Raw genomic sequence first — 25494 nt, 5'->3', positions numbered from 1 at the left:
GATAAAGTTTGGGTTTTTTTAATTACAGCAAAGGGAATTCTCCTAATCATTTCCTATTGTGTTACTTCCTTGGACTTATTACCTTCAGAAAATTATCTGATAAAATCAACTTGAAAAACCACATCTCCATCTCGGTGTCCCCTGTTCCTGGGGCCCTTCCTTCTTACAGGTTGGAAAGGGTAGAAGGAAGACATCTGGGAACTCCTCTGATTTGGGGGGGGCAGGGTAGAAACCACATATTTTATTTTTGAGGGGCTAGGTGGTGCAGTGGATAGAGCACTGGCCCTGGAGTCAGGAGAACCTGAGTTCAAATCTGTCCTCAGACACTTAATGATTACCTAGCTGTGTGGCCTTGGGACAAGCCACTTAACCCCATCTGCCTTGCAAAAAAAAAAAAAAGATTTAGACCTGTGATTTCTTCAGTTTAAAGAATTACTGATGTGCATGGAAACTCTCTATTAAAAATGTCAGCAACTACCCTGTAATTCACAGTACTGAGAGTTGTCTGTGACAATGAGCTGCCCACAGTCACAGATATATACATTACCCCTTCTAGAAGGACAGGAACCTTCTAGCTGCCAAGGCCAATTATCACCCTCTAAGATCTCTATCCATTTATATTATATCTCATACAAATGTGATTCTGAGGGCAGCACCAGTTCAGAAGTCTGCCCTGTCCTCCTTTATACATATGCTTTGTTTTTCTTGATCTAGAAGACTTAATTATATGATAGAGATTTTACTTAATTCTGAATTAAATCATCATCTTGGAGAATGGACATAAGTAATAATGATAAATTACCTTCTTTAAAGCAGTCTTTAAGGTCAATGCATCACACTTGAGCCAAAAGAACAAATAAAAGCCACGTTATTTCAACATCAAACATATGATATAACAGAGAATAGTTCACATCTATACCATGCTTTGTATAAAAGCACTGTTCCAGTATCATGTCACTGAATCCTAAGGACTACTATGCCTGTTGAAGAAACTGAGCCTCAGATGTCAAAGTTGAGGTAGATAGTTTGGCAAAATTGTTAACAGAACTGGAACTGGCACTGGCACTGGCATTGGGAAGAGCTGGGTTCAATTCTTTCCTTTAGCTACTTAAATGACCAACATGAGCAAGTCAATTAACCTCTCATCTTCTGTTTGTTCATTTGTAAAACAGGATAAGAATAATGGCAGTATTCCATAGGTTGGTTTGCAGCTCATGAGAAAATGTATATCCACAATACCATGACTGTCTCCAGAAAGAAACCATGTTGCTTTTAAAACTAAATCCAAATCAAAAATCATTTAAATGCCCATGTGTGTAGACAGTTTTCATGTTAAAGGAGCTCTAAATCAAATAAACAGCTATGGATACAATGATTTTTTTTTTTTATACATACAATGATTATTCAACCTTGTGCCAATTTCCTTTGATCTGTCCTGGAAGAAATCCCAGGGCCACCATATCACAACAATGGTTAACTTTGAAAAGGAAAAAAAGAGGTATTTTTGAAAAAAATCTACATTCTCTAAAGGGGAAGAGGGAGACTTGAAGGATATGGGGAACACCATATTCATCAAATTACCTGTATCAATGTGCCTGCAAAGTAGATAAGGTTTCTCTCTTCTGCAGAGAAAGCTCCAAATCTTAGATTTCCTAAAAGGGAAAAAAGACTTTACCAAACATGGCTAATTGAAATACTCTTATTGAATAGCTAAACTAGGAAAGGGGGTAATAAAACACCTGTCCAAACTGAGAAATGCTCCAAGGACATAATACCTCCAAGAAATCCAGCTTTCCATACATCCCCCCAAATACTGCATAATATCCAAAAACCTCCCTTCTGGACCAAGATTTGCCACCAGTATAAGCTGAGACACATTGTTTCACCCGCCTTGGCCTCAGTGTCCTAATCTATAAAATGGGGAGATTGAAGATGTCTGCTAAAATTCCTTCTAATTATAAATTTCTATAAAGCTTCAAAGTTTGCATACATTTCATTTTAGTCTCATAACAACTCTTCTTATTGGGAAAGTATCTTTATTGTTCGATCATTTCAGTTATGTCTGCCTCTTCAGTAGTAGGAAGGATTCTACCTCATCTAGATGAGTTCAAACTAACAGGAGCAAAAGACCTAAATACTTGGGGATATCTTAACAGATGTGATTGCATCAGTTACTGCTAATGGGCAGTGATTCCTGAATAATCACAGAAAATAGAGGGAAACACTGGATATTTTCAAAATGGGCAAAGTAGATCTCTTGAAAGTTAAGTGGACAAAATTCTAAAGGAGTAAACACCTATAAAAGCAAATAATAATCGGAAAGAGCCAACATAATTTCATCAACACCTCATTCCCTTTCTTGACAGGACTACTAGATTGATAGATCAAGGGATGGCTATAGAAATTTTAGAGGCAGCTATGTGCAGCAGTAGATCATAATTTTTATTTTGCCTTAAACCACAGGAGAAGAAAATGGCAAACCATTCCAGTATCTTTGTCAAGAAAACCTCATGAACAAAATTGGCATTCTATTGTCCACGAGTTACAAAGTCAGATACTACTGAACAATAGAAAGTTTAACATAGAGTTCACCAAAGCATTTGAGAAAGATAAAGAGATAGGATCAGATAATAATACATACAATTAATGGCTCTGATACTGTTTAAATAACCAGATCCAAATAGTAGTAGTAATATCAGCTTGGAAGGCCTTCTCTTATGGAGCACCCTGGGGCTCTCTACTTGGCCTGAAATAACCAACTTTTTGTCTGTGATTTGGATAAAGGCATAGACTGTGTGCTTATCAAATTTGCAGATGATACAAACCTTGAAAGGACACACTATAAAACTGATTTAGTCAAGATTCAAAATTTCTTGACAGATCAGATCCTTTAGTCAACTCGAAAAGAAAAATTTAATAGGGAATAAATATGGCTTTATATTTCAATTTGAAATATTTTAATTTCACTGATAAAAGATGGAAAAGGCATAGCCAGACAGTAGCTTATCTGAAAAATATCTGGTTGTTTTAGGATATTTCATGGTCAAAAATGTGGAATAGGGAATTAGGACTTAGTAGGATTGGACAGAGATCAAAATTAGGACCAAGGAATAAAAGCTACAGAAAGGAAGATTTAGAAAGTTTCCAGAAGCAGCTACAACAGAAGTAATGAGCTCCCTTAAGTAGTCTTCTTGCAAAGACTAAATAAATGAGCCCTGTCAAGTCTAGAGATAGAGACAATATCTTGTTCTCAGGCAGAATGAGCTATGAGGGTCTCTTAGATCCCTGCCAAGTCTGATAGTCTACAAAAGGTTAAGAGCACTAGATGCTTATTTCATATCTATAGTTTCTCCTACTATAATAAAACTTTCATCAGGTTTTCCACATAGGTTTTTAAAAAACAAATTTTACAAATTTTCCTTGTCTTCTGACAAAACTTCAAATAAACTTAATGTTATGTAATCTTATACCACTTATAATATATAATGAATACATCATATGTATGTTTTATGCATATTTTTATGTATATTTGCTGAATTGCAAAAAAGCACATTTCCAAGCATAGGTTACATCCCCAAAATGAGAGGGAAAGGGTATTCTGGGGGGGAACTATCAATTGGTCATTCAAATATTTGAAAGAAAAACACATTCAGTCTAAAATAGTATAATTTATTCAGCAGGGAATTGACTTTAAAATTATAGAATAAGTTCAATTCCTTTTTTTAATTTTCTATTTCTTACTACTTGTGTAAGGCATTTAAGACTTTCTTGTCTGGAAAATTAATTTTGTCTGCTCTAAATGCCTTTTAAAGTTCTTACCAGGGGCAGGAGAACTTGAGTTCAAATTTGATCTCAGACACTTATTAACTATGTGTTGGGTTAAGTCACGTAACTTGTACTGCCTCCAAATATAAAAATAAAGTTCCTCCTAGCTTTAAAATCTAAGCTTATACACAACACAACATACTATATATACAGGAGAAGCAGCATGGAAAGGGACAGGGGAGGGGAATCATGAAATAGAAAGTTAGACAGGAGTCAGAAAGATCTAAGTTTAAATCTCACTTTTGACACATTCTGGCTGTTAAGACTGAGCAAATCATTTAGCCTCTCAGTTACCCACCCAGACATCTCTCTTAAGGCTGTAATTATACAATTCAATCTATACTGGCAGGTAAATTATCTAATCCAATAAAATAAAAGGCGTGGTTCAAGTAAAAATATACAGATTTTCTTTGTTTTTAGGATTGTGATAAGATTGATCAAGAAAGGACCAAAGTTAATGAGATTAGGGATCTACCATGGCATTGAAGTATGCCTGCGTAAACATGTGCACACACACACACGTACACACACACACAAAATGCATATACCTATGCCCTATAACATGCATAAAAAAACACACCAATGTGTCTTCTCCAGAATTGTAACAAGGAATGTGTGTGTGTGTGTGTGTGTGTGTGTGTGCGCGCGCGCGCGCGTGTATAAAATCTCAAAAAAAAAAAAAAATTCTTTACCTGGGGATAATATGCTGATTTATTTTCAAGTCAATGTGGCTTATCTGTAGCTCATTTCTACCCTCAAATGTCCTTTTTTTTTGAGATCTTTTTACATATGGAGGGTGTTATGGGGAGGAGCAAAAATTCAGAAAATCAAAATCTGGAACATTCTGTTCTTTCAGCTATCCCTTGCTAAAAAGGACACAGTAATCTATTATCAAGATGACAAAGTCTAATCAGAATCCCATTCTGTGCCTTTTGATATTAAATGACTGTGGTCACTATCAATATTAAAAGAAAGCAGCCCTTCAATTAACAAAAATATCCCTAGCATTAGGTACCTGGCACCAATTAAATGTCCAACTTAAAAGATGTTCCTATATCTGGATGAAAGGCTTTTACTTTCACAATGTAGACTTTGCTAAAGCGGCAACAAAAAGGTCAACCATAAGCCTTTTCTTATCCATGAAGCAGCTGGTAGCAGCCAAGGAAACACTTCTATTATCTGATTAGGGAAAAAGGGGTGTCTGTGTAGAGAGGGCAGGGCCAAGGAAAGAGTAAAAACATCAGAAGCAAACACTTCAAAACAAAAGACAGATCTTTCAAAATATCACAACACACAGCTTCAAATTATCCTTTAACATGGCTGAAGTTTCCCCCTTAAATTCATGCTACCCTAGACAATACCTAATCCTTTTTGCCTTTGATAAAGTTTGTATACATTTTGATGTGTGTGTTGGATAGTTCAGTTGAAAAAACAATCTCTCCCAAGCTTCCTCCCTGGTGAGAAGATTTTGATGCCAAAACTTTTCTAGTAACTATCACAAGATGCCAACACCTTCAGAAGAGAGACACTACACCCACCAGGATACTGCTTCCACCATGCTTAACAGTAGGAAACAGGCATTTCTTTTTAAATATGTCTCTTTCCCTTCTCTTAGGAACAAACATTTCCACTAGAGTGGAACCTGGGCCCATTTGTGTTTCTGCAGACCATAATGCTGTTCCAAAAAAATGTTAGCTGTTCTCTAAGTCACATTAAGCAGATTTAATTCAGAAGAGGATTGATTTATCCTACAAAGTTGCATGCCATGATTGATACTTTTTTGTTTTAGTAATAGGAGACTCCATGGAAGACACTCCTTAATTTTCCTTTATTTCTGTGCTGAGATCAATGAAGGCAAGAGCTTTTAAGGAACATTTCTATAATCTCTCAAGTTAACACAATCTGAATGTTTTTTCAATATAAAGCACAAGAAATGAAGAATTCAAAACTATGTAAGGATTCAGAACAAAACAAAATTCACACATACAACATAAAGAAAGTAATCTTCACAACCACAACAACATAAAGAAAAACATCACCAAAAGTAGTATGCAAATTAAAGCAGAAATGAGCAAACTTGACTTGAGAAATAATGATCTTCCTCTTTATTGATATCAGAAATGTATTTTGTATTAGTTTGTATCAATATAGTTTGTATTCATTGCTGAATATTTAATTAAGTGCTTACTTTGCTCCAGAGACTACTGAACCCTGGGGATATAAATAGTGGCAAAAGACATTCTTTGCTCTCAAGGAGCTTATGAAGTCTAATGACTGCTTGGTCCTGGTCCTTGAGACTCCCACTGTTGTCTTCACAAGACCCGTATAAACCAAGTACATAGTAGGCATTAAATAAATCCTTACTAAATTGAATTGATTGATTGACACAAATCACACTCCCCTTCTTTTGGCAGCAAGGTCCCTGAAATATGCAGCTAGATGGTTCAGTAGATAGAACACCAGGCCTGGAGTCAGGAAGCACCAAAGCCTGGAGTCAGGAAGACCTGAGTTTAAATCCAGCCTCAAACATTTACTAGATGCAAGACCCATGCTGAATCACTTCACCCTGTATGACTCTGTTTCCTCACCTGTAAAATGAGTTGGAGAAGGAAATGGTCAACCACTCCTGTATCTTTGCCAAGAAAACTTCAGAAGGGGATTACAAAGAGGAAGACATGACTGAAAACAACTGAACAACAATACACATTTAACAATGAGGAACATTTGCTCAGATATGGCAATTGTCTTTTGTTTTCTTAACTATACCAATGAGAGGGGAGGCATGTCACACATTATGTCAACATAAAAATAAATCAAAAAGTAATAAAATATTATTATGAAATATACAATGAAAGAAGTTTCTCCCTGAGTCAGTGCACCCCTTGCTCCTTTGTCAAGGCTCTTAGAATCACATAATAAAATCAGACCTTAGAAATGGAAGGAACTTCCCTGTTAAAACTAAAACAGTTCCTTCATTTTATAAGTAAGGAATCGTCAGTCCAATGAGGCAAGAGGTGGCGAAGTATGGACTGGAATCCAAATCTCCTAACTTGGAGTAGGAGTAGTGTTAAATAAGTTAGTTAACACTGCCTTCCTATTCTAATTTCCTTCGATTTTCTTTGCTGAAAAACATATTCTGCTCCTTTGAACAGGAACTGTCCTTTTACGGAACACAGACAATCTAACTTACTAAGCCCTTTCTCTGACTGTGACCTGTGCTTCTCCAAGAATATTTCACACAATTGTAAATACATGCTAATTTACCTCTCTGCATCACTGGACAGTTGAAAGGTATCTGCTTACTCCATGCTTTCTTTTCCTTCTTTGCTAAAGTGATAAGTATTACATAAGTTTCTGGTATTAGGCTCCCAACAACAAGAATTACTGTAACAATTCAAACAAGGAATTTACTATTCATCTTCCTATCAGATGCTCAGGGCAAAATGAGGAAATGTAATTGTTAAGACAATGCAATATAAAAATGTTGAGTATGGGACAATCTTCAGGTTCATTCCTAGAAAACATAAGGTTTAATTTTCAAAATGAGATGAAGTCTCATAAGCTGATACAATGCTATTAATGGATCTTATGCAACAACCTACTCTAAAATATCTGGTTTTTCCCATAGCAATATTATAAGAAGTTACATTCGCCAGAATGGAATTCTATAGAAACAAACTCAACTGGTCAGTTATTTGACCAAAGAAGACATAAATGCACAAAGTATAACATTCTTCCTAATGTTTATACACAGTGCCGGGCTCACAGAAGAAGCTTAATACTTACTTGTTGATTGATGACAGAAACATTTTAAATAGAGAAAGCTACTTCACATTAAAAGTTAGTATTTCTGCTGTTTTAAATTATTTTTTTTCCCCTACTTTCTAGAGCAGGCATCTTATCAAAACCAGCAGCTTTACTTCACACTGTTATACAAGGTAAACTTGCCTTTAAAATGCAATAATGGGAACATTTTTACTTGCACATACTGAATTTTTCAAACTTTGATCCTGCCTCAGGTCTCAAAGCTTTGACCTAAAAGGGAGTGAAATTTAAAGGCATACCTTTGTTAGTCAATAAAAATTTAATAGCCTACTATGTAGGAGGTAGTCTGTACAACACTGTTTGAGGTGTGGGGACTTTTTACTTCACCTCACCTCACTGAAAACCTGGGTTCAATTCAATAAGCATATCTAAACTTAATAATATGCTAGAACAACAGTGCTAAGGACTGAGGATTCAAAAATGAGCAATAATAGTTCCCAGACTCTAGAAGCTTACTAGCAAATAGTATGTTATGTTGTGGGTAGGGGTTGGGGGAGGATTAGTAAGATAGCTAGGAGGCAGTCTGATAGAGGCAAAAGAAATACACGAAATGTTCTAAAATCAAGGAGACTTCATCAAGCATTTCAGGGGGTAGGAGGGCAGCTGAAGTCAGTCTTAAAAACAAAAGGATCAGGTACAGATGCTTGGAGCTGAAGCAATGAGACAGAAAGCAAGAACTAGCATAATTTGGCTAAATAACAATATTTATTTCATGTAATAATAATAATAATAATAATAATAATAATAATAATAACAACAACAACAACATTATGCAAAGATTTAGGTCACTGAAATCAACCTCTTCATTTTACAAATGCAAAAACTGAGAGACACAAGGGTATTAAGTGTCTGAACTGGAATCTGAAAACCAGGTCTTCCCAACTCCAAGATGCAATGTTCTATACATAAATAATAATTCAATTATTTTTGGTTCATTCATTCTGCATTTCTCCATTATTATTTTTGGATTATCCATATTGTGCCCTCTAGATGAACAAACTGGGCTCTCCAGGCAACTGGAAGAGAAAAGGAAAAGGTTCTGAAATCTCCCTACACCCTTACATAAAATTATACTCTGCTCTCCCCTCCCAATCTACTGCCCTACCCCAACTCCAATGTTACTCTAACCAAATAGCACATATCTTTTGGAAGAAAATTTTAAGAATTTATGGGAAAGTGGAACCCTCTTAGATTCCAGGTTTCCTCTAGCTCAATAAGAACTGAGCCTTACCAATAGGATATGAAAGCACCTTATAGTTAAGGACCTCAGGAATTTGGCTAGTGTAAAATAAATGATGCCCACCATTTTAAGCTATTGAAGTTTAACTTTAAAGCTAACAATTTGAAACTACAGCAAAACAAGGAAATTTCAGAATTTCCAATGTGACATTTTTATTCATTCACTCATTTGTTGCAACTAAAGCTAAGCTTTAACACCTTAAAACTGCACCAAGACTTTTGGGACAGTAGTAATGTTTTAATGCCCACAAAATGCCTTATAAAAAAATCATTTCATTTAACCCTCACATCAAGCCTTTGAGGTAGACATTTATTAACTTCATTTTAGAGATGAGGAAAACTGATGCTTGGAGAAATTTAAATAACCCTGTTCAAAGCCACACACAGCTCATGAGACAATATTTTAATCAAGTCTTTCTAACTCAGTCCATTATTGCACCTTGCCCTTTATTTACTATTTATTATCATTACTGGTAATATACAAATATTCTTTCCACTGATCAGAACTTACTGTTCTCTATACAGTGTCTCTGTACACTAGTACAGTATCACTGGCATGTAGTAGTTGCTTAATAAATATTAACTGAACAAGTATTGTTTTAATGAGATTTTTTTTCCCCCTCTACCTTCTTCCACAAAAGGAATGAACTTTGAGACTGGGTTCAGCTATATGTAAACCCAATGAATTAAGTAAGAAAAGTCAAAGAGGTTTTAAGAGACAATCGATATTGATATACTTAAGTACCTCAGAAACTCAAAAAATCAGTTCTCCAACCAATGATGTCATCCACAATGGTATAAAAGGAGATAAGCTAAGGTCAGACAATAGAGGTAATTTAAAGTACAGTATGCCATCTGAGCCTGATAGCATTCATGCAAATAATTATTGATTTCAGTAGATAATGGAAAGGTTAAGTTTTGGGGGATTTTTTACCTGAAGATTACAAATACTTCATTTGAGAATTCTTACCCTGTAGAATCTCTAAGGAAGGAGGAAACACCAACCCCTCTTCCCCCTGCCAAATACACACACAAAAGAGAATATAATTTAATGTGGAAATCAGCAGCCCTGGAGTCAGAGATTCTGGGGTTCAAAACCTGATTCTTCAACTTACAATCTATGTGACTTTGGGCAAGACACTAAATTTCTGAGGCTTTAGTTTCCTTCTCTGTAAAATGAGGTCCTTAAACCTAGTCCTCGCAGTGAATTATTGTCATTTGGGGCATTTAGTGCTGCCAATGAATGATTATGAAAGTTTAGGCCTGAGTGCTGGCCCATACCGACCAACCACGGGCCCATACATCAAAACAAGACTACATCATGGGCAGATATACTCCCTAAAATGCTGAGAATTATTATATAGATCCAATAGAATATGGGGAAGTCAGAGAAACATAAACATAGCTATATTATCCTACCTCCTATGTATAAAGTACTATGGACACAAAAAGATAAAGAAACAGTCCCTGCCCTCAAGCTTTCATTCTATAGGGCTAGAGAATATGCACAAACACAAGCTGAGAAGTTGGTATCAAATAAAAAGCATCAAATAAAAATGGCATCTTACATAATATTGAATTTATCCTTCCCAAAAGGAAATTTAACTTCTATCTATACTGGACATTTTGCCTTAAGTCAGCATTATTTAAAAAGGAGATTCTACCTTTTTAAAACTCAATAAATTATTTCTGATGACTGAAATCATTTCAGGGCAATATAGATTATATAAAGAATAATAACAATATAGAATGCTGAAGACCAAAATATAATATTCTGTTGCTAAAGGAAGAAAAGGTCTTGATAGCTCACTCAGATGGATCTTTATGTGAACATACTGGGCAGTCCTCACCAGACTTCATACTATTGTCAGGTGAACCAAGTTTAAATCTGATTTCTTCTGTTAACATACCTATCTCCATGGAAAGTTCCCCAGCCTGCTTACAAGAAATGGAACCATCTATCAAAGATTGTAATACCCCAAAAGGACACAGCTAAGTATTTCACAATGTATTTCATAAACCAAGCACATAGTAGGCATTCGGAAGAAGCTTAATACTTACTTGTTGATTGATGACAGAAACATTTTAAATAGAGAAAGCTACTTCACATTAAAAGTTAGTATTTCTGCTGTTTTAAATTATTTTTTTCTACTTTCTAGACCAGGCATCTTATCAATAAGTCAAAACTCTCCCACACTATAGATAATTCCCTAAGATTCCTAAATTGCAGAAAACTCATACTGGAATTACAATTTGCTCTTCCAGTGACTCCCTACATCAGTGAAATCTCAGGTCAAAACCCTATCTGTATCCCTATCAAAATATTTCAAACTCAAAAAATTCCATAGAACAATTCACTTGGAAAATGTTGATGTACACTTTTCCTTACCTGAAAGTAAGGCTGGTGGAGTTACTCTTTGGTGCACAGAATTAATCCCAAAGGGAGATGGGCAAAGCAACATTAATGCATAAATCAAGCAGATTATCATTTATCCCTCAGAAAGCCTTACTTTTAGCATAAACATTTTTCCTAAATACATATTTAAAAGATTACAACTAAGAAGAGAGAACCAGTTCAATAAAGTGTTAGATATAAATTCAGAGTGATTTTAATGGGATGGCCCAATATCTATCCTATGATCTTTTTAGAAATCAAAGTACGCTCTCACCAGACTCAAGAGATCCCAATGTGTTCCTCAAGATCTGTGGATACTGGGTCAGTCACACCTATTTCAAGGTTGAAATCCTGAGTCTCCATTTTTATAAGCTCCTTTGATCCAAGAGCACATTGTCTCTACGGAACAAGAAGTTTTATTTTCAATTTCCCTTCTTTTCAGGAAAGGAAATGTTTGCACTTCAAAGAGTTTCTTTGAAGCAAGTACCAACATACATGTGTTCTTTCCAGGTTAAGAACTGTATAGCTCAGTAGGGTGTACAGATTCTGGAGAGACTGTGTAAGTATCAGTCCTATATCAGGTCAATTCATTCAAGGTGAAGGTGTAACACATGAGAGAAGAAAAGAAGCAACATCATAATATTTTTTGCTTTTGATCCATGGCCATAGAAGCACTTTCCACATTTGATGAATTGTAGCAAAGGAAATCGAAGCATCAAACATAGGGGGAAAAGCCTTAAGCTACAATTCCTTGCTAAAACATATAGATAGATGAATAGATACCAAGACAGACAGATAGATATGTGTAAATAGGTAGATACAGATATAGGTATGTATATACATACACATACACATATATGTGTGTGTGTATATATTTCCTCTAATCCATAAACCAAACTGGTTTATCCAAAGAGCCCTTACATTGAGGATCACATTGATTGGCTAGTTTTCATAATCATTCATGGGCAGCACCAAATACCCCAACTCACAATAACTCACTTCAAGGACTAGGTTTTTTGAGGGGAGGGGACAGGAAATGGAAAATCAGTTTCCAAACTGTGATTCAGTAAATATGGAAAACCCTCAATGTGGAAAATCCCTCTACCAATACATACCAGCAACCTGCCTGCAACTTTTGGCCCTAAAGAATTGTCTGGGGGGACCCTGAGAAATAAAGTGACCGGCGGAAAGATGCAGATAGAGCAAGCATGCATCTGAGGCAGGATTTAACCCCTCAACTCTTGGATAATTATCCAAGATATTTATAGGTTGTTAATATTAAGACAGAACTATAAGCTCTTTGCAAAACACTTTTATATAATCCACTAACTGGATAGTCACTCAAATAAACCAAGGGAATTAACATGTATTGAGATTTTGTCTGCCCTCTTATTTCAAACCTACTTCATATTCTAAGAAAAGATAAGCAGTTGCAAAAATAAACAATAGGAAACTTTATAGCCTTTTGAAGGTCTCTAAAAGTACTAGAACCTCTAATAAGATACAAACACCTCCCAAAATGCATTTAAAGCAATGGGAATAAAGATCCTAAGAGAAAATTCAATTAGTGGAAACTTCTTCAAACTATTAAATTATATATTAAATTATTAAAGATTAAATATATTACAGTTTTGGTTTTTCATTTCATTTTTTTTGGGGGGGGTTAATGATTTAGTATGTTATTTTTATCCAAATTACATGCAAAAACTATTCGTGGGTGGCTAGGTGGCGCAGTAGATAGAGCACTGGCCCTAGAGTCAGGAGTACCTGAGTTCAAATCTGACCTCAGACACTTAATAATTACCTAGCCGTGTGGTCTTGGGCAAGCCACTTTACCCCATTGCCTTGAAAAATCTAAAAAAAAAAACAAAAAAAAAAAAACCCAAACTATTCTTCTTCCACTTTGAAAAGAGATTTAATTTCTTCCTTTTCTCCGGGTCCATTTTATCAGTTAGGGTTCTACAGATGAAGATATATGGACTCCAACAAAATGTTTCAAAGCTTGAGGTATGAATAGAACCAAAGTTAGAAAGACATAAAAGTCATATGCCAGCTGTATGACCCTGGTTAAGTCAAAACTCTCCTGTACTATAAATAATTCCATAAGATTCCTAAATTGCATACTGGAATTACAATTTGCTCTTCCAGTGACTCCCTATACCAGTGAAATCTCAGGTCAAAACCCTATCTGTATCCCTATCAAAAATTTCAAACTCCAAAAATTCCATAGAACGATTCACTTGGAAAATGTTGATGTACACTTTTCCTTACCTGAAAGTAAGGCTGGTGGAGTTACTCTCTTTGGTGCACAGAATATAGGAATACATAGGAAAACTGTTACAATAAGTATAAAATATAACTAGGCGCTCTCTTCTCTTCTCTTCTCTTCTCTTCTCTTCTCTTCTCTTCTCTTCTCTCTCTCTCTCCCTCTCTCCCTCCCTCTCTCTGTTCTTGGGACCAAGGCAAGGAACTCCCAGGAAAAAGGGTTTTCTCATCTGTCATAAAGCATTAATCTGGATGAGCTCTGTATAAACGCAGGTAGGGAAAGAGGACCTTTGAAAAAACTGTACAGTATAAGTGGGGAAGGCAGAGGATTTAGAATCAAGAGAACTTGAGTCTGAATGCAAACTGTTATTTTCTGATTTTTCACATTAACTAAGTCCATTTCTCTGGGCTTCAAATTCCTCCTCTGTAAAATGAGGTTAGATTGGAGTTGTTCCTTATAGCTTTAAGTCCTGAGTCATCTCTAACTACTCTGCTGTCGTCCTGCTTTCTCCAAAGGCACATTGTACATGTTCATTGGTTAACACGAGGCAGCCAAGACCTGTTTGTAAAAGCCCATCTGTCACAAATGGGGACTTCGAGAGATTGGATCACAGATTCCCCATCAAAAACAATTGGCTTCGACTTCACATACAAATTAATTCTGAAGAAACAGTTTTCATCTGTCTTTTCAGAGCCAACAAGAGTTCTGACCTCCTGTATTTGCCTTGCACAGGGTTTTGGAACACTCCTGAGATTTCCAAACAATACCCTGTTCAATAATGACAATTCATCAAGCTGCTCAGAAGGATGAGTTAGAAAGGGGGAGGAGGGCTTAAGAAAGACTTGGATTTGAATCTTGGCTCCCAAACTAATTTGCATCATCACAAACACACCACTTAGCCTCTCTCTCAGATCCTTTATTTGTAAAAATGAGGAAAATGCATGTTTGTCCTAACTACCTGACAAGGCTGTTGTAGGGAAGTGTCTTCATAAGTCCTTAAAACAATATACAAATATTAATTATTATTCAGGAGAATGTAAATGGACAAATTAAAGCTATCTAGGACAATGAAGAGTGTTATCAGATTGGAGGGGAAAATATAGAAGAAAAAGTGTCTATATGACTTTAAAAGTTTATAAAGCACTTTCATTACAAGACCCTGTGAGAGTACACAAGTCAATGAGATCAGCGATTTTGGTACTGGAATGTGTATACACCTACACCTTTATAACATGCCTAAATATATGTATATCTCTATATCTAAATATACATATAAAATTTTATCTTGAAAATAGCCAGTGAAAAAATTCTATGATCTAAGTATAAGCAAATCAACTAAGCAAACAATATTCCATACACACAAGTATAACTGATTAATGCAAGTGCTCTTAATGTTTTTAGTGGCATGGACCCCTTTTAGAAACCCCCCAAACCTAGAGATTATTATTATTTTCAAATAACTGGAGGAAATACTTAGAGTTAGTAAAAATAAACACGAACCCCTGAAATCTACCTATGAGTCCTTGGGACTTTTTTGTGTTTTCCCCAGTTAAAAACCTCTTCCTTAAAGGATGACCTCATCAGTCTCATATTATTGTTAACAATGTTAGAGAGATGTATAAGCCAAATATCATTGGAATCAGAATCTTTGCTATTTATCTCAATCACCCATTTGATAAGACTGTTCTTAGGGAGCTTTGATTGTTTTACCTAATGATGTTGATACAAAAATATTAAAAACCATTTCAAGGAGCCAAAATTAGGTGAAGTATGCCTGTAATGTGGCCACCCTGGAATAACTTGCAATCCTACAGAATTCATGGACCTAAGTAATGGTGACAAAGAATTTTAATTGATTTTTTTCCCTCTTCTACCACCCTAGTAGGAGTTAGAAAGAAAAAATAAGTCACAGTTAATGACCAAATAAAGCAGAAAATCATTCCCCCAGCCTACCCAGCCATTAACTCCAGACTTCCCTGGACTGTATACCTGGCTGCAGGAACCACTGCAGAAAAACCAGATCAGCAGGCAGGCATTCACAAGGTAAATCAGTCACTTAGGAAGTTTTGATTAAGTACTCTTTTTATGAAGTTCAGCAATAATTTTTTTAAGTGCCAACTTTTCTTTAAATCTTTTCCACCATTACTACCACTTTTACCATCCTCCTCCCAAACACACTCACAAACATTATCATGTGGCTATTTAATCTAGACAATACAAAGTCAGAGGGGCAGCACATAGAACTAATCTACCTTGCAAAAGCTGATTCATCTCTTCTGCATTCAAGTAATTATGTAGAAGGCTGCCCTCTATAGGTTTTTATAGGTCTGATCTTTGATCTTGATCAAACAATAAGTTTCCCATAATATAGTTTATCCTTTATTAGGTTTGAAAGGAATTAAGATTTACAGAGTTAGGGCGGCTAGGTGGCGCAGTGGACAAAGCACTGGCCCTGGAGTCAGGAGTACCTGGGTTCAAATCCAGTCTCAGACACTTAATAATTACCTAGCCGTGTGGCCTTGGGCAAGCCACTTAACCCCACTGCCTAGCAAAAAAAAAAAAAAAAAGAAAAGAAAAGAAAAGAAAATTACAGAGTTAATCTTGAAACTATTTAAGCTTCTTTCTTTCAAGGAACTTGCATTTGACCTGCATCATTGAAATTTATATTGTATATGTTAAGAGACTTAAAAAATATACCCAATAAATGAATCTGGAGGTCATTGGCTTAGGGAAGACAGGGCTGGCCTCCAAGGCAGAAAGACTTGGGTCCCTACATCTGACACATACTAAACTAAGTCACTTTTAACTCTCCATGTCCCCCAAAGCAATGCTTTTAAGATTCTAAATCTGGTTAAAATCCTATCTTGTATAGGAATTCTTTCCCCAATCCCTTAATTATTTACATTGCAATATTGCTGTCACTCCATTTATTATTTCCTACTGATCCTACATTACAGTTGTTTGCATGTCCTTTCCCCCATTAGATTGCATTTGTTGCCTTTCTTCATACCCTAGAGCTTAGTTCACTTACTGGTACATGGAGACTCTGAAATGAATTGTAATTCAGCATCAGTAGAGAAATTTAAACACTCAAGGTGCTCTACCCTAGAGACATCAAACTCAAATAGAAATAAATCAAACATAAGAGATGGGCTACTGACTAAGAAAATCATATATTAACATTATCTATATGTCTATAGCTATATATGTGTGTGTGTGTGTATGTATATATATATATATATATATATATATATAGATTATACATATATATATTTTTGGTTAAATATTTCCAATTTCACTTTAATCTTGTTCAAGTTGCACTTGGGAGTGCTACAAGCTGCATCCATTCCCCCCTCCCCAAGTATTTCACATCTCTGTCCTATACTACCAAAATCAAAGAGCTTGATTAAACTAAATCTTAATGTTAAAAGGAGAGAGGAAAAATGAAGAATCCAAATGAGAAAACTGTTTCAGAAAGTCATTTCTGAAAGTAAGGTATTATACAACTAGGACAATTCACCAAGGACAGTCCCTCAATGTGCCAAGTACTAGGAATACATGTACACAAGTAAACACAAAATAATGAGAGGGAAGGGAAATTTCACTGGAAACTATGCACATCAGTGGAAAAGTGAGAATATTCTAGGAATAGCAGACAATCTATATAAATATATGTAGACTACAGATGGGATGTCTTGCAAGGGAGATAACTGGTACACCCAGTTTTGCTGCACTGGAGAACTACACCAGGCAACAAGATGGGAAACAAATTTAGAAAGCTAGATTAGCATCATATGATGAATGGTCTAAATTATTAACAGCAGGTTTTTTTTTTTTGATAAAAAGTCAGACCTCCTAACTTTAGCTACATAAAGTTGGGAAAAGCATTCAACTTTCTAACCCTCACCTTAGAAAGGATATTGATAAGAAGGAGAGTATCTTGAAGGAGGATCAAGACCAAATATCATCTGAAGGAATATGGGAGAACAGAAACTTAGGAAAATCTGTCTTCAAATACTTGAAAAACTGTCAGGTAAAAGGAAAAGTAGCTTAATTCTGCTTGTCCTCAGAACTAGCTAGTACCAAAGAGTAAGAAATTGGGGACAATAGGAATTTAGATGTGATGTGAGCAAAATAGTCTCTATGAAGAGCTAACAGTTAGCTCTTCATAAATGCAATTGGCTACCTCCAAAGGTCAGGGGCACCTCCTGGATGTGGGTCTGCAAGTCAAAGCAGGATGATGATTCCATGTCAGGAATGATGTTTCTTGTACAGGTATGGATGGGACTAGATGAGTAGCTGTCAAATTCTTCAGTCTTAGGATGCCTCTACAGTCTTAAAAATTATTAAGGATCCCCTCAAGAAATCTCATGTGCATTATATTTATTGATAACTTCCATATTAGAAATTAAAACATCTTAATATTATGACAAAAATAGTTTTGACTTAGAGATGCTGGACTGTGATCTCTGAGGCCTCTATCCATACTGACATTCAGTGACTTCCTATGACATGCTTTGTCCACTCAGATCTCACTTTTTATTATTTCCTACACACTGAAAAACAGATATATTTCAAGAGGATTGGTGATCATTAACATTGAAGTCTTCAAAATTCATCTTCTTTCAATTATGAAAATTATTTGGTTATAAAACTTTTATTTCTTTATCAAAAGTACAATTAAATTCTTTAGTTTTTCTAGCTCAAAATAGTCATCATTAATTTTATAATCAATCAAATAACAACTTTCTTTCACTGGGCAAACTTTACAGTCAAATATATTACTTTGTCCAGCATGTTGCCACGGTGAAATGCTCATAAAAATAAGGAATCAAGTAAACACAACTTTGCAAATACTGCCCCAGGTGAACAAACAACTTAAAGGCAAGATCAATTTTAAAAAAATTCTACCAACCTGCAAATCTCCCAAAAGATTTTTTAAAAAAGTCTTCTTGGGACACAAGGAGAAAAATATGGAAATAGTAATATAAAAATTAGGTTCCCAAGGGTTTACCAGAAAAGGCAGTTGCATGACGGCCTTGGAGAAGACCTGGATTTCAGTCCCAAGAGTACAAAGTTCCAATATCCTCAAGTAGGGTGATTGTGGCTGCTTAATTTTTCTGAAGTCCCACTATGCTCAATTGTAAATGATTCCTCCCTACTCATCACAAAGCCAGGTAGAAAAATTACATAGTACAACACATTTGAGTTATTATTTTGCTATCATTATTGTATCATCATAGAGTTAAAAGGAAATGTATATTAGGCAAAGAAAACAAACTGGTCCCCTGGCAGGGGGAAAAGGATGAAAGGTGTTCCACAGGAGTATTCCCACTGATATCCTGTAGGTGTCAGAAAAAAGTAAACCCTTCAAAGAAAGGTGAACCCCATTGTGGCACTTATGGGTCTCATGGAATAGGCAATGATGGATGAATTGCAATCTGCATAGATGGAGAGAACATCTAAGCCTATGAAATCAGAAATCCCTAAGTATCTGATTGTATTGTTATTGTTACCTACCAGGAAAAAAAACTCCATGAAATAACTGAACAAATTCCTTACCTGGAAATTAAATAATTTTAAATATGATACCATTTGTGGCACAATGACTAGAGCACCTGGAGTCAAGAGGGCCTGCATTCAAATTTGACCTCAGGCACTTACTAGTTATGTGACTGAGCAAATCACTTAAGTTGAACTGCTTTCAAAAAAATAAATATATGCCATTAAGGAAGAAATATATTCTTCAAATCCAAATGCAGAAGACAAGTAAAAATTATGTTTCAGAACTCAGATTTGCTTATTCTCCAAGTCAACAGAGATACATGTGCCCCATTTTAATTTATTCATACATTCAGTAGTAAGGAACATAGTTCCCCATTCTGCCTCGTCCTAAATAGAAGACCACCCCGCTTAGCTGTGGAGCACTGCCTGTCATAAACTCTGACTCCTGTGAACAACTCTTAAGGAGCATGAGCCATAGCACAAGGTTTAGAGGAAACTCCTTATCAATCCTATGGGGAATCAGAAGGAGGAAATGCCCAGTCTAGCACTGAAAGAGAGAAGCTCCTAGGTGTACCTCAACAAGATCAAGAAAGCTAGGAGAATAAGGGGGCAATGCAGGAGAAAGACCTGGAAAGAGGTTATCAGCTCCAGCCCTCCTGCTGTATGACAGGGAACTGATTAGTGTTTAATATCCTGCTCTCTAAGATGGTCTTTTATTCAACCAAAATCCTCTCAGGTCCTTCCCTTTTGCCACATCCTAAAGCTGCCTGCCTCCACCAAAATGCCAGTTACTTACAAAGGAGGTGACTGGGGCCCTCTACTGCTATTATAGGGGATTACATTTATTCTATCTATCTATCTATCTATCTATCTATCTATCTATCTATCTATCTATCTATGTCAGCAAGTTGTTTTCCTACATAGGATGAAAGTATATTAAGGTCAGGGATGATTTCATTTTTGTCATAGAACCAGAATATAATAGGCATGTCAACAGTATAGAGTCAGAAAACCAAGATTGAAACAGCTCTTTACTGTCTTAAAGATCTTAGCAAGTTATATATGCAACTTTCATATCTCTAAGTCTCAGATTCTTCACCTGTAAAATTAAGGGGTAAATGATCTCCAAGTTTTCCTCTAGTTCAAAAGCTATTATCCATTTAGCATGCTATAAATATTTATCACAGAACATTGCTGTTCAGTTGTCTCAGTTTCATCCTACCTTTTATGACCCCATTTGGGGTTTTCTTGACAAAGTGGATGTATTCCTGACTCCAGGTCCAGCATTCTATCCACTGTACCAACTAGCTGCCATCACAGAACATGGAAGATTCTTAAATGCTTGATGAATGAATGGAATAGCAAATGTTAACATTCTGACTTGAACTCGGGTCTCTGCATTATAACTACTCGGCCCTGACTCTAATCGATCAATCAATAAACATTTAATAAGCACTTACCATATGCCAAACCCAATGTCAAAAAAGGCACATTCCCTGAGGCCAAGGATATCCTTAGGAAGAGGGGAGAGGGGAAAAGGTGGGAACTGAATAATGAGTGGGTGCCAACTGACTTCTGTCTAGATGGTCAGAACATTAAGAACAAGTATAAAGAGAGAGTTAGTCTTGGAGTTAAAGGATCTGGCTTTAAAACAAAAATCAACTAAAGGTCTCCTAAAATGAACATTTCATCTCCACCCCTTCAATCTCCAAACCCTTAACACCATGTCTAACATGGAATAGGACCTTAATAACTGCCTGATGAATTGTTAGGAATGTAGATAAGACCGACTTTCCTCAAAGATAAGAAATAGGTGTGAAAAAATGTTAAGCTCTAATATAAATGAGATATTAGATATGTCTCTGAGACTGGAATGAATTTCTTGTCTCTAAAATCATAATTTGATATTATGTTAGAGGCTAACACAAATCCAAAGAAAGGAAAAGTACCCATGGATAAAAGATTCATCTTACTGTCTAGATGCCTATTTCAAACTCTACACTAGATTAAAATAAATGCATATTCTTTCTAGGGCATTTGATGAATTGAATGGTACAGAAATGATCCATATAAAAATCTGGAATCCTAAAAGAATGAGAAATTTATTTTCAAACTATTGATTTAAGGCTGCAGATAGTAAAAGACACAAATTGATGTGTCTCCTGGCTAGAAAACCCTCTTTAGAAATGGTTAACACATGTCTGTTTTAGAATGCAAACTCTATAGAGTCAGAGACCAGTCTTTCAAGTTTGTTTTCTGTGGAGCAGGGCACCATGTGCTTGAGAGGCATTTAATAACTACCATTCTGATCCACTTTCAAATAATAAACTACAGTCTCTTATATTTAAGGAACACTGACCTCTATCTTTCCTGCCCTTCTCATTACATTTCCAATTACAATTTCCTTGATTAATTTGCAAATTGAACCTTATTTTTTTTAAATCAATATAACCTTGTGACTGTCTCAGCTCTTTTGGCACACCAAGTTTCTGGTCTAGAATGTAGTTTTTAAGCGCTTTTGTTTTAATGACAAAAGGGTGTGTTTCCATAAAGATGATGCTGTTTTCCACCGAGACCCACAGAAGATGTCACGGGAATAGAGCACAGTTGCAATTATTTAAGCAAATACACTGGGTTAGATATTTTAAGATAAAATGAAAGACTAATTAAAGCTCCACATGAAACGATAGGGAGAGGAAAATAAATGAGACCTTTGTAATCATTCCAGTCATAAAAAAATAAAATGGAAAATAGTGCAGCCTTCTCTTCCACCTTATGTCTACACATGGAAACTCAGCTCAACCACCGGCTCTTCCTACTTTTGAAAGCATGGGAGTGAGCACAGGCAGCTCCGGCACCGAAAGCACATGTTCTCGGTCCTCCTCGAGTCAAGCCAAACGCCACCTCCCTTCCACACCCACAGAAAAGGGGAAGAGGCTAAACTGTACACACGAGTGGAGTAACAGCCGCCAAAGCGGGGGGACCTGTCCTCCGCAGCCGCGGGGTGCTCTGAATCATGGCCCAACTGGAGTTGGTGAGGTTTTATTGGGGAAAAAGGAAAGGAGAATGCCCCTGCGACTCAGTGGGGTCTCCACCCCCGCATCGGTCCTCCAGTTAGAGCTAGGTGCGCCTTTGTGAGCCCCAGGAGGACCCGCCAGCCCCGGAGGAGCATCCTCCCGGCAGGGCCGGGGCCGGGGCCGCGGGGGCCCCACACCTCCCCCGGAGGGCCGCCCACCTGATGGGGCGGCCCCGACGGCGCGGCTGCTGACACATCGCGGGCCTCGTGGCGGGGAGGAAGGGCCCCCCGCGGCCTCCCCCCCGGGGCCGGGGCCGGGGCCGGGGCCGGGGCCGGGCCCGGAGCGGCAGGCGCGGGCTGTCCACGCGGCCTCGGGATCACTATTGCATCATGCACCACGCTGCTCCTTTAAGGAAGCAAAATGGACTCCGCGGCGCCGAGCCGCGTGTGGGGCCCGCGCTGCCGCGCATCCCCGCCGGCCCGGCCCGGCCCCCGCCGCCCGCGCCGCGTCCCCCGGCCGCCCCGCGCCGCGTCCTCCGGCCCCGGCCCACCCGGGAGCCCGGGGCGGGGCGGGGCGGGGGCGCGGGGCACTCACCGCGGCTGTCGGGAGCCGGCCGGCCGGGCGGCGGGAGGGCGCGGGGCGGCGGGGGCCGGGCGGGCTGGGCGGGGGCGTCCCGGGCGGGCTGGGCCGGCTGCTGCGCGGACACCTCGGGGCTGGGCGCCGCCTCCTGGTCCCCCGCGCTGGGCTGAATGAAGCCGGAGGTGGGGCTCCGGCGCCGGTTTATCCGACCGCGCAGCTCCGGCCCGCCCTCCTGGCCCGACGCCCCTGCCCCAGGCGGGCCCGCCGGCGCGACGTCACCGAGCCCCGGCTCCAATGGCCGCGTCGGCGCGAGCCCGGGAGGGGAGCCGGGGAGGGGGGCTGCGGGGCGGGGCGGGGCGCGGGGCTGCGGGGCTCCGCCCGAGACCCGCGCTGGGCCGGGCCGGGGCGCCCGCTTCCGCCCGGGCCGCCGCGCCTCCGCCCGCCCTCCCGCGGTGCCCGCACGGGGCCCGGCGCCTGCAGGGCGCGCAGCGGCACGGGCGCCCGGGGCACCCCACCGCCCGGGTACCCCACCGCCCCGGGGCACCCCACCGCCCTTTTCAACCGTGCCCCATCAGAGGCGCCGGGGCCGAAAGCGCGCCCCGAATGCGGTGCCGCAGCGGGTGGGGGGCACGCACAGGGATGCTGCCCGCTCACCTCGTCCGCGCGCCCCCTTCCCCCGACTCCCAGCGCCTGGCGCGTCCGTAGCTCCCAGGCCCCCCTCTCCACTTGCCACCCTGACATTCCCCTCAGTTGGACCCCTGGGGAACCAGTTCGACTCCGCACTGTCTTCTCTTTGAAGCTCTGTATTGCCGAGCGAGGCCTCAGCCTCCCCCTTGAATGATTTCCTATTTCTCCCTCATATTGCTTGCCCTGCGTCTATTGTTTGCATTGTAGCATAAGCTCTGTAAGCAGAGGAGGCGCTTAATGCTTGCTGCTTTGGCGGACGTGTTCAACACTTACTAGACTTCTAAGGAAAAGTTTAATAAACGCATGCTGCAGGAAATGCCAACAGCATTCTGCTATTTGAGGAACCCAAAGACACCAGCTTCTGGGATAAGAACTCATATTGGACAAAAATTGTTGGGAAACCTGGAAAATAGTATGGCCAAAGCCAGGCATAGACCCACATCTCACACCCTATACCAAAAGAAGGTCAAAATGAGGACAAGATTTAGACAATTTATAAAGAGTGACACTATAGATAAATTAATAGACCAATAAATATTTTATCTATCTGATCTATGAAAAGTGAAAAAATTATGACCAAACAAGCATTAGAGCATCTTATAAACTGCAAATTAAATGATTTTGGCTATATTAAAAAGGTTTTGCACTGATAAAATCAATGCTGCCAAAATTAGAAGGAAAGTAGAAAGCTGGGAAACAAGCTTCATAGCCGGGAGTCTCAATTAGGCTCTCATTTCTAAAATATATAAATATATAGACAATTGGATCAAATTTATAAGTTCACAAGTCATTCCCCAATTGATAAATGGTCAAAGGATGTGAACAGTCTTCAAATGAAGAAATTAAAGCTGTATATAATCACAGGAAAAAAAATGCTCCAAATCATTGATTAGAGAAATGCAAATTAAAACAACTATAAAGTATCATCTCACACCTACAAGATTAGCCACGATGAGAAAAAGGGAAGATGATCTATGTTGGAGAGGTTGTGAGAGGATTGGGGCATCGATGTATTGCTGGTGGAATTGTGAACAGATCCAACCTTCCTGGAGAACAATATAGAACTAATATAGAACTAATAAAATATTCACACCTTTGACCCAGCAATTCTAATTCTAGGTCTAATTCTAGAAGAAACTATAAAAAAATGGGAAAAGACCTACATGTTTCAAAATAGTCATAGCAGCTCTTTTTGTAGTGGCAAAGAATTAGAACCTGAGGGGATTGTCCATCATTGGGAATGGTTAAACAAGTTATGCTACATGAATACTATGGAATACTATTGTTCTATAAGAAACCATAACTGGTCAGACCTAGGGAAGCATGGAATGACAAGATCTGAAGCAAGAGAACAACATTATGAGATGAACAACCTTGATAAAAGCAGCTCCTCTAGGCAGTCCAGAGAGCTAGGACAACTGTATTAGACTAGTTTTAGACTATATTATCTCCAACCAGAGGAAAAAACAAAAAACAAAACACACACACACACACACACACACACACACACACACACACACACACACACAACCCTTTGGAATCTGATGAACACTTTATAAAAATTATCTCTTATGTATCTCTTCCCTTAGTCCTAATTCCTCATGCCAAAAATTACATATTTGTGAACATATTTAACAAAATATGTATGTAAAATGCTAACCTGACTCCTCCCTACTGGGAGGAAAGGGGTGGGAAGGAGGGTGGAGGGAAATTTTGTAACTTGGAAATATGCATGTGCATAATGGATGAAAATAAATAATTTTAAAAAACCATGCTGAATGAATATCTAGTGATATTTCCAGATGCTTTGAGAGGGCAGGAAATTTTTTTTTCTTTGTTTCTTCAGTACCTGGATATATTTCCTACATCAAGTCAGTGATTGATTAATTGCTGAATTGAATCAAAGCCTTATTATATAGTATAAAAACAGTAATATTCCAAGTATTTATTAGGCTACAATAACCAGCAACCAAAATTCCAGGTATTATTAGTTCTTGAGCACCTAGGAAGATGATCAAAAAGAAAATGACATAGTTATATTTGTGTAACGTATATCATGATTATTCACTGCCAAGGGAGGGGAGAATGGGAAGCAGAAAAATGTGGAACTCAAAATCATACAAAAATGAATGTTGAAAACTTTTTGAATCTAATGG

The 25494-nt window shown here is 38.4% G+C and overlaps 1 protein-coding gene across 8 annotated transcripts in view; it reads right to left on the bottom strand.

The window, feature by feature from the left end:
- Positions 1-22727, bottom strand: part of SLC7A1 (solute carrier family 7 member 1) — a 68187-nt gene extending 45460 nt beyond the window's left edge. The window contains exons 1-2 of one of the 8 annotated variants that reach the window (XM_074216135.1): positions 22667-22727; positions 1582-1652 (exon numbers count right to left, since the gene is read on the bottom strand). Coding sequence is in view for 1 of the 8 variants with exons in the window: in XM_074216128.1 (XP_074072229.1) it covers positions 1582-1652; positions 20278-20342 (136 nt within the window). In the remaining 7 variants the exon portion in view is untranslated. Of the gene's footprint in view, positions 1-802; positions 1478-1581; positions 22214-22666 lie in introns of those variants that run through there. The other 7 variants (XM_074216130.1, XM_074216129.1, XM_074216128.1 and 4 more) reach the window with 7 other exon arrangements.
- Positions 22728-25494: the final 2767 nt, after the last annotated feature.

Source organism: Macrotis lagotis, chromosome 1 (assembly GCF_037893015.1).
Source record: "Macrotis lagotis isolate mMagLag1 chromosome 1, bilby.v1.9.chrom.fasta, whole genome shotgun sequence".
Lineage (NCBI taxonomy): Eukaryota > Metazoa > Chordata > Mammalia > Peramelemorphia > Peramelidae > Macrotis > Macrotis lagotis.
The sequence above is the reverse complement of the archived record's forward strand: the minus strand, read 5'-3'. Positions and strand labels throughout refer to the sequence as shown.